This window comes from Squalius cephalus (assembly GCF_949319135.1).
Source record: "Squalius cephalus genome assembly, chromosome: 1".
NCBI classification, from domain to species: domain Eukaryota; kingdom Metazoa; phylum Chordata; class Actinopteri; order Cypriniformes; family Leuciscidae; genus Squalius; species Squalius cephalus.
Genome location: NC_137122.1, coordinates 46,036,862 through 46,049,845, shown reverse-complemented (window position 1 = coordinate 46,049,845; position 12,984 = coordinate 46,036,862). Strand labels below are relative to the sequence as shown.

At 38.0% G+C, this 12,984-nt stretch overlaps 1 protein-coding gene across 3 annotated transcripts in view; it reads right to left on the bottom strand.

The window, feature by feature from the left end:
* Window positions 1-12,984, bottom strand: part of tanc2a (tetratricopeptide repeat, ankyrin repeat and coiled-coil containing 2a) — a 153,477-nt gene that overhangs the window by 32,816 nt on the left and 107,677 nt on the right. For 2 of the 3 annotated variants that reach the window (XM_079868302.1, XM_079868301.1), the window contains 2 exons: window positions 4,244-4,392; window positions 515-704 (listed from right to left, as the gene is read on the bottom strand). In XM_079868302.1, coding sequence (XP_079724428.1) covers window positions 515-704; window positions 4,244-4,392 — 339 coding nt within the window. Of the gene's footprint in view, window positions 1-514; window positions 705-4,243; window positions 4,393-12,479; window positions 12,578-12,984 lie in introns of those variants that run through there. The other variant, XM_079868303.1, reaches the window with a different exon arrangement.

Below are 12,984 nucleotides of genomic sequence, written 5' to 3'. Positions count from 1 at the left end.
GATTTGAGACAAATAAATGTAAATTTAATATAAAACTATGTAAATGGCGCTCTGTGGCGCCGCACGATTTTGAACAAGGTCCTGAGCCGTAGCTGGGCGGACAGACGCTGAATGGCGCCGCCGGTGTGTGTACACTGATAGAGAATAATGGGTTCGAATTTTAAAGATGTGGCGCTTCTCGTCCGGTGTGCGACCCCCTTAACAGTGCAATGTTTCACACTGTACAAGTTTGGCACCGCAATGCGGAGTTAACTGCATTAATCTCCAGAGCAGGGTTTCATAACCCCAGGTAAAAAGCGGTGCTAACCCCGCAACTAAATAGTATGAAAGGTATGAAATAGTATGAAATCACAAGTATGAAACGTTCCTTTACTCTGGGTTGAAGGCGGTGTTTAGAACGACGATAACCCGGGGTTAAGCGCAGTGTGAAAAGCCCTAATGATTAAAAAAGACCTAATGATGACTAATGAAATTTAATTTCTATTCCTAAAATAAGCTACAGAACTTCTCTCACCAATAATACCACTGTCTCGGCTCTCCAGTGTGGAGGTGGGGCTCGTGATGGATCCGTAAGCACAGTCTCGGGTGCCCATATTACCCGGGGCTCCAGCGGGCAACGTAGAACAGGGGCTGCCTGGAGGGGGCGACGCTGTGCTGCTAGCTAAGCTCGAGCATGGGCTGATCCTCTGGGTCATGGAGATGCCCTGAACGTCACAAAAAAGAGAGTTAGAGAACTCCAAACTTGCCAGACGTATATAAGCAATGAATGTTAATGACAAAATGAGTTGCTTGCTTTCTATTTTGCAGCCCTGACTATCCCTGCTCACAGTGAAATCTCATTGGTTAAAAATCCTACAACACCTTGTACTACTAAGTTTGTGTCGGAGGCTTGAGCTTGTTTTTCTAATAAACAAAACTTATAAACATGCATGAGCTCAAGGTGGCCATTCACTGGACTTCATTCATGAAATACTAATTTGTGTAAATCACTTGTAAAACCACTCTTACTGAAATTGTTCCATTCAATTCAATCAAAATAAATTCACATAAGAATAATTGTACAAACAATTTACATTTGTTTTGTTTGTGCTTCATGAGGTGTAGAGTTTTCACTCATTGTTACACTGCATATATTTACTGTAGCATATTAAAGGCTTCTGCTAGATCAGTGAACCACTGTGTATATATGAGGTTCCTCTTCCAGAAAAGTAGCACTGCTGAATGACTTTCACACACAAAAATGCCCCCAGAAGTGGAAATCTGCTGACTGGTATTTAATGATACAGTACTGTCCCATATTTCTGCTGAGGACTGCATACTCATGTGGAATTATCTCTTTTTTTATGGCCTGGGCTGACTTAAACAATTTTTCCACAGTGACTCAATATTATGTAATTTAATACAACGTTATTGGCTTTTTATGGTATATGACTGAGAGACCTTGAATTTTCAACTCTTAACCAAATGGAAAAAGTAAGAAATGAGTGTATTGTTTTGGCATGCTGCAGTCGGCTACAAGACATGATCTACAAAAACCAACCAGGATGGTGGATCATTTTATCCAGTGGGATGAGAGAGAGCAAGAAAGACAAAGTGAGAAACACAAACAGATAACAATTTATAATAAAAGGGTTGCATGAAAAAAGTAAAGAGGGAGTAGAAAAGAGAGGGGAAGAGACATGGAAAGAATAAGTGGTTAAGCGAGTTCATGACTGACTCTAGGCCACATTAATGACATCATTCAGATGGATATGAACTTCAGTTAGTCAGTAGTACTTCTGTCCAGAAGCTGTTTTAGATAATACGTTTCTTGCGACCAAAAGAGATTCTACTGCAAACCAAGAGGATGCTCTTTCATAAAAACAACAATTTAAAGATAAATTTGAAAAACACAAAATTACGGCTCTGATGCAACATGAGACTCTTATAGCTGATTTCACAAACTAGGGTTTGAATACAACACTAAGTAGTTAACCTGGTTTTGCTTTAAGAGTGCAACCAGAGATCTTCATTTCTTTATGTGTAAAACTGATTTAAGAGCATTTTTAAACTGGCAACATTGGAATGTCTACTATGTCTTACAACCCCTGAAAAATAATAATACTTTTCACTATGAACCAGCAGTGTGCTCTTGGACTCAATAACTTCCCAAATATGTCTAAATAGCTCAGTCTACACCTTTTTGTCCAATTCAGGCTTCGGTGTGCGTGGGAGATATTGGCTCTGAATTGGTGTTTTGAGAAATTGTGGCCTTTCGGTGACCACGCTCGCTTGGCAGGGACCAGCCTCTGAAATAGCTCTGCCCAGCTGTGGACGGCAGGAGCCGTGTGTTGTGCGATACATTCCTGGACTCAACTAGGAGTCGGATCAATGAGGTCAAACTGAACTGAGAACAATTAACAGCGGGATCTAACAAGCGCTACGTTCAAGAGTTCAAAATGTCCTTTTAAAAATGGCGAAGCTGTTTCCATTATTAGTTATTGTTAAGATGCAGTTTGTTTTTTAAATAATTGATTTAATAATGGTTGTCAAATACACCGTTAAAATACATAATGTATTATAAAAATATGAAAAAATATATACTTGTTCCTTGACCTGTATATTAAAGGGGTGGTATAATTCCCTTTTCACAAGATGTAAAATAAATATGTGATGTCCCCAGTGATGTATGTGAAGGTTTAGCTCAAAATACCCCACAGATATTTATATATAGCATGTTAAAATTTTTGAGGGTGAGCAAAAACGCACCGTTTTTGAGTTTGTCCCTTTAAATGCAAATGAGCTGCTGCTCCCAGCACAGGGGGCTGAGCTACAACAGCTTATGTCCTGAAAATTTCAAAAACTTTTAGCCTCTTATGTTCAAACCGGAGTCAGACAAGGATGGAGAGACTCAAGAAGAAGTGACAACATGTAGACAACATTTCTGAATGGTTAGTTGATGAATTTTTTTAGCTTGTGTAGTTATCGTCTAGTCATTGATTAGCATATTCTGTCTTGATAATCTATAAATTGTGTTCAGGGGGCGGGGTTTATGAAAATTTTAGGGTTGGTGATGTCACTAACCCGGGAGGAATGTTGTGTAGTCCCTACCAGCCGTTTGTTGTAGTCCTTAAAAAGCAATTTCTTTAAAAGCAAATATATCCCTTTGTTTTGATCTTTGAGCGTTGTGACTTTGCAGATGTTGTTTATGCTCAAACAGCAACATTACACACTAACTAATGTTAAAAAAGTGAAATCATAATCAACCACCCCTTTAAAGTCACCATGAAATCAAAATTGACCATTTTTTAAAATTGCAGTATTTATTGTAAATTATTTATACATGCACAGTAATTTTTTTTTCAATACTGTAATCTTTAAACAAAATAACTTCTCCCTCTTGCAGCGATTTCTCTTCTCTGATGACGGTTTTCGATGCGAGAGCGGGACAACCTCTCACTCACATGACATCACAGCAATGGCAAACCACAACCATCCAATCAATTCTTGATGGACAAAATCAAGTCCAGTCCTAAATTTCTTGTTCGAGAAGCCGATTCACTCAGATATACATCACAATATGGAAGGACAGACTATCTTTTTTTTTTTTTTTTTTTTATCACTTTGTTTTATGCCGACTTTAATTCCGTAATATGGAATTTTTGTACCATTGGACAAATTTAATTTTGAAATTCTAACAATGTTTGAAATACAACAGATAATATATTGACTTCTAAAGCCATTTTTATAATCAGAATTTAATCTGTGTATTAAACAATTAATTTATATTAAAAAATAATATAAAATAACAGCCCGAGATTTAATGTCATATGGCATCGTTAATATGTTACTGTACTGAATAGAACACATGTTGGATTCAATTTTTCTGACTTGAAAGGTTTCTAAGCACTCGAAACCCAAAAGCAGATGTTCACTGGAGAATCATGGGTAAGATCAGTGTGGACTGTAAATAGAGTAGCAGCAGGGGTTTCAGCATCTGCTGTCTGAGACATGCCTAGTTAGACTCGAACTGTATGAATACTCCAGCGCAAACTACTGGTGTTCATCCAAAACCCAGGAACATCTGCCATGATTTAGAGAGCAAGAATATCTGTGTTTTTGAGGTGGGGAGCCGCCCACTGACAAAACCCTGAGCTGCAGAGATGCACCTCCCTCCCATCATCACTAGGCCAAAAAGTCACTTAGATTATTTTTAAAGAATAATGAGAGAGACTGGATAGAGCATCAAATGCATGTATCAAACCTGGGGGTCATCTTGTTCCTCCATGTTGTACTGTGCTCCACCAGGCCCTTCGTTCACTTTGTCCCCAAGCAGGAACCCCAGTCGCGTCATCAGTGTGTTGGCGGCCTCGTCTACAGACGGAGGAGGACCCAGTTCTTGGCTTTCGTCCCCTGTAAGAGAATAAAAAAAAGAGAGTTTCTTACTTTAAAAAATGGTTTCTTAGAGTTTCTTACTTAAAAAAAATGGTTTCTTACTTTATAAAACCTTTTTTTTAAAGTAAGAAACCATTTAAAGGCTGTTGTTGGCATAATGTAAAGCTAATGTCAAACAGCAGCAAGAGGAATATGATAAAACAATAATAATCATTCCAAACAATTTGTATGTCAGTAAAGTTCCTCAGCGAAGGATGCACAATGTCTGGACCATATCAGTTATCGGCTGGTATCAGTGATTTATTTTTATTTTTGCCATTTTTCATTTTGTTTTCTAGATTAAAATATATACACAATTATTTTATTTTGAAAAAAGCCATAATATAGGCTATATAAATAATATTAACAAAAAAAAAATATTATCATCTGTTTTCATCCAGAATTTCAATACAAGTAATAATGCAAACCAGACAATAAGTCATCAATCAAGGTTGCATTTATTTGATAAAAAAAATAGTAAAAACAGCAATATTTTTAAATATTATTTCAAATTAAAATAACACTTTCTATTTTAATATATATTTTATATGGCTATATATATATAATATATTTTAAAATGTAATTTATTCCTTTGATTTTTCAGCAACATTACTCCAGTCTTCAGTGTCACATGATCCTTCAGAAATTATTCTGATATGCCGATTTGCTGGTCAAGAAACATTTATTATTATCAGTGTTGAAAACAGTTGTGCCCATTATATTTTGTGGAAACGTGAAACACAGTGGCTACAAGGGAAAAATTAGGTGTAATTATGTATTTGGTACTGCTAAAACTGCAGTAATGTTGGCAGGAAATGTAAAGACTGTGTACGTCTAAGTAATTCTAGCATCCAGAGAAAAAGCTTTCCATGACTTCACCATCAATAATGTAATTCTTGCAATTCCACATTGTCCAATGTCCACTGTCCACTACAACTAGGCAGTCACAAATCCAGACTCTACGCTGCATACCTGTGGTCTCATCCGAATTTCAGTCTCAAACAGCCTCATGCCAATGCACTTTGACCTTCTGCTTACAAATCATATATATTTTGAAACCACAGCAGAAAAGGACATGTAAACCAGCCCACACTTCCAAACTCACTGTTGTGAATTAGCAGTGAGCTAAGCCAAAACCCCAAAAAGACTGTAAAACACCCCATCACACTAAACTACCTAACAATCCTTATCAGAGGGATGTCTGGTGTCGTAACTTTTCTTGAACCGCGAGCGCAGATGAAGCTTCTGAGCCTGTGCGTTGAAAATCACAGTCAAAGGCTGATCGCGAGACTTCAAAAGAGGTGTCCCACAGTGGCTAAATCCACAGCGAGGAGAGCTTTTTCAGGATTAGTTTTTTTTCATGCCTTGCCTTTCACCTCTCACCATCAGCCGAAGAAAACCGACTACAAAACAAACAGTCTTTCCCAGAAATATCGGGCGAGTCGCCTCACCTCTAAGGCACATGCTCGTCTTACTATCAAATCCATCTTCAGAGACTCGAAATTTATCTCAGATAAACCAAAGCCTCAGGCATCAGTGGCTCTGCACAGCAGCTATGGTTAGCTTTTATTGTCCTAAAAAGTACAAACAATCTGAAAGAAAAAGAATCTCTGTATAACAGTTACCGAATAAGTCCTGAACAAGAACAATCAACACACTAGATGCTACAGCTAAATATGCTAATTCTTTCAAAGCATACGAATAGCCATCTATGCCGCAAAACCAGTAATGACCTGAACACACAGGCATTTTGGAGCAATATGCATTCATTCAATATGCACATTTGGGCATATATACATTGGCTATTTTACAATGGCTTCAAAAGTAGATATAAAAGAATAAAATGCTACAGCTAATTACGCTAATCAGGCACAGCATCTACAGGACAAAGCCTAAGATTGAGTTGACTACTCAAGACAGGATGACTACTTAAGACATTTTAGGGCATCATAGGAACATTTTGATCTTTAATTTGAAAGTTCAATTGCATTAAGGTGCTGTTTTTCAACAGAGTGTATAGTCAAAGTAAAACTAATGACTAACTCCAATTTCTTTGCCAACTTGCACATTTTGTTTATGAACATCACAGTCTATGTAGCCACTTTTTTAAGGCTGTGAAAAGAACAATACTTTTTCCAGACAATATAACCAAGCCTACAAATTGGTTTCCTGTTTTGAATTTTGTGTCTCTATAATACAGGAGTCGACCCGTGGGAATTCGGTGGTGCAGTTGCAACACAAATGTTGTCATGGAAACTATGCTAAAGATTGTCCTGAAGCATTTGTCTCTTTCATTCTTTCTTCAACCGAACATTCCTCTTAAATTTTCCCTCTATCGCTCTATCGTTGCTCTGTACCTCCGGCGGGATGTATGTCACTTGTGACAGCATATAATAAAGTTCAGAAACCCACTAATGACACCAGCAGGAGCTGGGATAGCACAATGCTGGAAACTTCTGTTCATCACAAGAATAAAGTCTGTGAGGTTTGTTTAGTTGAGAATAGAAAAAAAAGACGATGATTCACGAACATGTCAGAATATGTGGATTAAAGGTAGGCCCGAGGATGCAAGCACAAGAAAACATTCAAAAACATTTACATGCTTATGGACCACAGACCACACACATATCTGAAGGCATAACCATTAACAATCTTACACATGTACTCATGTATGACTATCTCAGCTAAAAAGGGCAGCTATCACGCATCAGTGCACTTCTGTACGAGTGATGATAAGCTATCTGATACTCAGACAGGCCGCAGGGGGTTGGAGACGTGTGTGTGTGTGTGTGTGTGTGGGGGGGGGTTTGGGGGAGGGGCATCAGCGGGGAGCAATACTACGGTAAAAAAAGGGATAAATACAAGGTGATTTACGACCAACAGGTTTGTTATAGCTGGGATCAGATAGGGATCTTAAACTAAAAACCTGACGACTGCCTTTCACTCCAGCACAGGTAAATAATCATGAAAACAACACGAATACTGTTCTGTATGTTGCAAATAGTAAAAAATATAGTTAAAAATAATGTACAATTATTTTATTATTATTGTTTAATTTTTTCAAATTTAACTTCCCCAAATCAGCAACAGACTTAAAGGTCACGTAAATTAGTTAAAAAATAAATAAATGTTTAATATAAATTTGATAAATTAACAATTAAAATAATAATGTAAATATTATAATATACTATAAATAATATTTAAACAATTACATTAAAAATAAAACTATATTTCATAAACATTTAATTTAATTTGATTTAATTAATTAGCATATCTAGCAATTACTTTCATTAAATTATTGAATCAATTGACAGCTAGTAAATTACGATCCACAAAACAAACCTGAGGGTTCTGTCTGCTATTCAAAATAACAAAACCAATGATGACACCACAAACCTCAGATGTTTAAGTCGTTTGTCTCATCTCTAACGCCCCCATGGGAGTCGCTTAAAGTTCCACTCTTTAACTCCACCACAGAGCAACAAATTCAGCTCCGCTTCCTATTTCGGACCCCCCTGGGGGAGGACGGTCCTACGGGAAGCGTGCTGTTTGTGCTTTCACAAGAGCAAAACACATCAGCTTTGCAGGGGTTTAAACCTCATCATTCACAGGTGGTTGCTTCCTGTAAAACCTAGACCTGCAGCAGAGGTTATAGGAATGAACATGCTGATTGGTCCAATGACAAAGGTATGACTTACAGCCCTTGATATGCACCGCTGGGCTTTTAAAATCAGAGCAGATATCAGTGCTGTATAAAGGCAATCAATGACACATGGCTTCTAACTAAACCACACATGTAAAAAGCTGCTTGTGTAGCAGAGAATGAAAGACTCAGCAAAAAGGGGGAAAAAAATAGAACCGTTGAACTTCTAATAGCAGGGTTGCAGTTAGTGAGGCAGGGCACATTTAAACTAACAATTCAAATATCATTCCATTGCCTCTGACACAGGGTTTCCTACACTTGCAAAAGTCTGCATACCGCCACACTGCAGTGAAGCCAACACTTGGCCTACCATAACAGTACTGCAGTTGGACACACTGGAGCTCTTTCTCAAACATGCATTACAGATAATTCTGGACAATATAACTCTGTAACTAAATTTTATTTATTTTTAAGTAAATGTGGTACGAGCTCAGGCAAAATGCTAGGCTGCGATGCTAGGGTGTTCTGGGTAGCTGGTAAGCTGTTCAAAGTAGTAGTTAGCATGTTGCTAGGGTGATTAGACAGACAGACAGACAGACAGACAGATAGACAGATAGATAGATAGATAGATAGATAGATAGATAGATAGATAGATAGATAGATAGATAGATAGATAGATAGATAGATAGATAGATAGATAGATAGATAGACAGATAGATAGATAGATAGATAGACAGATAGATAGATAGACAGATAGATAGACCGATAGATAGACAGATACTGTAGCTAGCTAGACAGACAGACAGACAGACAGATATTGTAGATAGATAGATAGATACTGTAGACAGACAGACAGACAGACAGACAGACAGACAGACAGACAGACAGACAGATAGATAGATGATAGATAGACCGATAGATAGACAGATACTGTAGCTAGCTAGACAGACAGACAGACAGATATTGTAGATAGATAGATAGATACTGTAGACAGACAGACAGACAGACAGACAGATAGATAGATAGATAGATAGATGATAGATAGACAGATAGATAGACCGATAGATAGACAGATACTGTAGCTAGCTAGACAGACAGACAGATATTGTAGATAGATAGATAGATACTACAGACAGACAGACAGACAGACAGACAGATAGATAGATAGATAGATAGATAGATAGATAGATAGATAGATAGATAGATAGATAGATAGATAGATAGATAGATAGATAGATAGATAGATTTGAGGTATCATTTATTTCTATAGCACAAATGGTGCATAAGTATAAGTATAATGCATAGAGTTAGGGGGTTAAAAAAGGGACAGAGACAGAGAAAAACAGAAAGAGAGAGATAGGAGACACCAAGCACAATCGGATGGGCTGAATTACATTTGCCCGCAAGCAATGCTGCTTCAAGAAAGTCTGTGTCCGAAAATAACATCCCATAGCTGGTTTGAGTTAACCAAGCAAAGCTCCAAGGCTCACAGGGAGGAGAAGACGGCTACACGATGACAGGGTGGCTGTCTGAACAGGGCGGCACAACTAACAAGCCAAGCACCAAGCTGCGGACCGGCTGTGCTGGCGGTTTAGAAATACAAGGCACACGAAAAAAAAAGAACAACAAAGGGCCTTGCAAACAAACTCTTGGCTAAATAAATAGGCAAGAGAAAAATCTGGTCTGTCATTGTGAGACATTTTAAGCATGAAAAATGCAGTGTCAAATCAGTGGAAACACTTGTGTCTGCTTTCCAAAATTTAAGTGGTTGTTTGAGACTGCTAACCCACACTGGTTTCCAGAAATTGTAAAATTATAAGATTTAACATTGACCTTGTTCAAACAGGCATAAATAATGTATTGTCTTTGCCTATATGACTCAAATCATCTTTGTTTTTCCCGTTTCTGAACTGGAGAAACATACAGTACACGAAATCTGAAGTCTGATACAAATAACCTCTGTTAGTAAAATCGGATTAAAATAATTTTTAATAATGTATCAGTTTGAACAATATCATGGTTTTTTTTTTATTAAAAATGTTATTCGTTGCCATTAAATGTACCCAAAGAAACAGAAGCAATAAACATTTATTATGCACAGCATAAATTACTTTTTTGACTAGTTTTTCATTAAAATATAAAAAAATCCATAAGATAAATTTACTTGAGAAGCAACACTGCATAAGATAAAGACTTTTTTTTAGAGAATGTATTTTTATTTTTTTAACTTGTTTTTAACTTAAAAATTTAAAAGCAAAGTCATAATTTACACACCCTCATATTGTTCCAAAACAGTATGACTTAATTTCTTCTGTGAAACATTCACAGAAGAAACAGTCACCGCGCCGGTGTGGATACTGTCATTTGGAATCACAGATTCTACTTTTTGGAAGTATGACCAACATAAGAATTTTCACCAGAAAATGCCATCTGAACAAGTACAGGGTTCGTACACCTTTTTCTCAAATTCAAGCACTTTTCAAGCACTTTCAAGGTCCATTTTAAAGCTTTTTCCAGCACCTTACACCACCATAAATTACATACCAATACAGTCAAAATTATTATTCAGTGTTTTTATCACATTAAAATAAATAATACTATAAACGTAATAGCAGAAGGATCAGATATTTAAGCAAATCACAAGTTTTATTTTTCAAAATGTATCACTGTCTAAATAGATAATGCCTATGAATAATACTTTTCATTATATTAATGTCCAAATATTGCTTCTCAGATAATGTAATTTTCAGGCTGTAAAACTGAAGTAATTTCAAGGGCTGAAAATATGAAGACATAGGATTTGAACAGAAATATTTTACAGGCCTTGGTTTTGGGACACATTCTTGATATAGACAAGGTTTGAACAAAATCTAAGACATTGCAACAACAACCTGTAATTCCATTTTAACCCAGAAGACTCTGACAGTGCACAGGCACCTGCCTGATAAATAGCCTATATTAATTGAAAGAAAAAATATGTATTTTCATTGCCAAGACATATACATTTAACTACAGGAATAGAGCAGTGTAAATATTGCATAAGGCCATCCTCAAACTTACAGTAGGCTACTTGTATGACACTCCGTCTGACACGATTTCTGTTCAGCAATCAACGATTGTTGTTATGCACTGGGCTAACGTTTGCAGGTTTTCATTTGCGGGTAGTTAACGTTACAGTTACTGTGCTGTAACTTTGGCAATGTTCACTGCATATTGAGGATGTTTTGTTGTTGCATCGACCAAAGCGGAGCACAGCATTGGCGAGCTCGCACGCACGCACGCCGCGGCCAAAGTTAAAAATAGTTCAACTTTTGCCGCTGTGCTCTGTGACGATTACCCGCGCGGCCAATAAAAATGGGGTATCCAAACAAGCGTGGAATTAAGCACGAACTGACCAATTAAGGGGAAAAAAGCAAAGACATGCTTGAATATCCCGCGGAAATCCACCAGTACTACTGGAATTAAAAACATTACAAGCTTACCGTTTTGAATCTGTAAGCGAATGCGAGCTAAGGCAAGCAGATAGTTTTAACACGGGCTGGTTATGTACTTGCTCAAACATTTATTATGGATAATCTTTAACCCAAAAAAGTTACAGACTGCAGCTTTAAATGTTTAGCTAGAAAATAACATTTATGAACTTATGCATTTATTTACATTGATGCTTTTATCCACCAAGACGTGTACCTGAATGCAGTGCAAATTTTATCAGTTCATTAATTCCAAGGATATTGAACCCTTGACCTTGGTGTAGCTACTGTTTGAGCTACATGAATGGAAGACTAAAATATGAGGAAAATTTAGAATAGAACGAGAAAACGATTTTAGCAGAGTAACACCCTTTCCCGTTTCTTAATATATTCAGATTTGTATACTGCCCTCATGAAAAACAATGTATGATGAAACATTGCTAAAGGTGAACCGACGAGTTTGTGTTGTTACAATGTCAGCCAATGTGGATGTGCTAGCAGAAGCGACTGTAGTCTAAACCGAAAAAAAGGCTTAAGTTAAAAAAAAATATATATTTCCCCTGCAGTGTAAACAAAACCCATGTGACCACAACAAAATAAGCGGTACTGATGATGACTGCCATCTGAAGGCCATGGTGAGGTCCATCAATCTTCACTCTCGCTCTCCACCAACTCAACCCATTCACAACCCGGTCATGCATACATCTCATCTACTCTGAAATCTCCTCTAATCGAGACACATTACACCCCAGGCGGGTCTCCAGTTCATCTCCATCATTCTAATTGACACTCAGCCTGCATGAGAGCGCAGTGTTTCCATGCATCAAAGATAAAGAGTCAACACGTGCGTTATTGCCGGATGGAATGAGAACAACAGAGTTTGGTATTCCTGTCACCCTCTTGCGACATCAGAACCATCTTAGTCAGCTACCTTTTCTTCATCTCCACCTCACCTTTTTCTTCTTTACTGTCCTCCTCCTCTTCATCATCATCATCATCATCTTCTTGTCCTTCTTCCTCGTTCTCATCCTCATCCTCATCTTCGTCATCACCTTCAACTTCTCCCACCCAAATTTCCTCTCCGTACACCTCTCTCTGTCCATCACTTTCATCTCCAACGATACCTTGTGCACCTCTGGGACTGGTGCAGCATCCTGACTGGAGCAGAGACTGATCAGAGAGGCTCAGACTGGATGTACAGGCCCGAGATGTACAGCAGAAGTGAGACATCCATTGCCTGAGGAGCGAAGAGGTCCGACTCGGTCGCTTCGCCCCTAGGCTGGTTCGTCCTGTGCGGTCATACGGACGAGACCGCTTCCTCCTCTGCCACGTGCATCTGGCCCTCGTTCCGGCACACGCCTTCCTGACCGTCAAAGCGAAATCCATAATCCAAACAAGCAGTTTTCCCTGCTTACAGCTGGTGTCCAGCTCCACAGGAGAACGGTGAGAAGGGGGAGT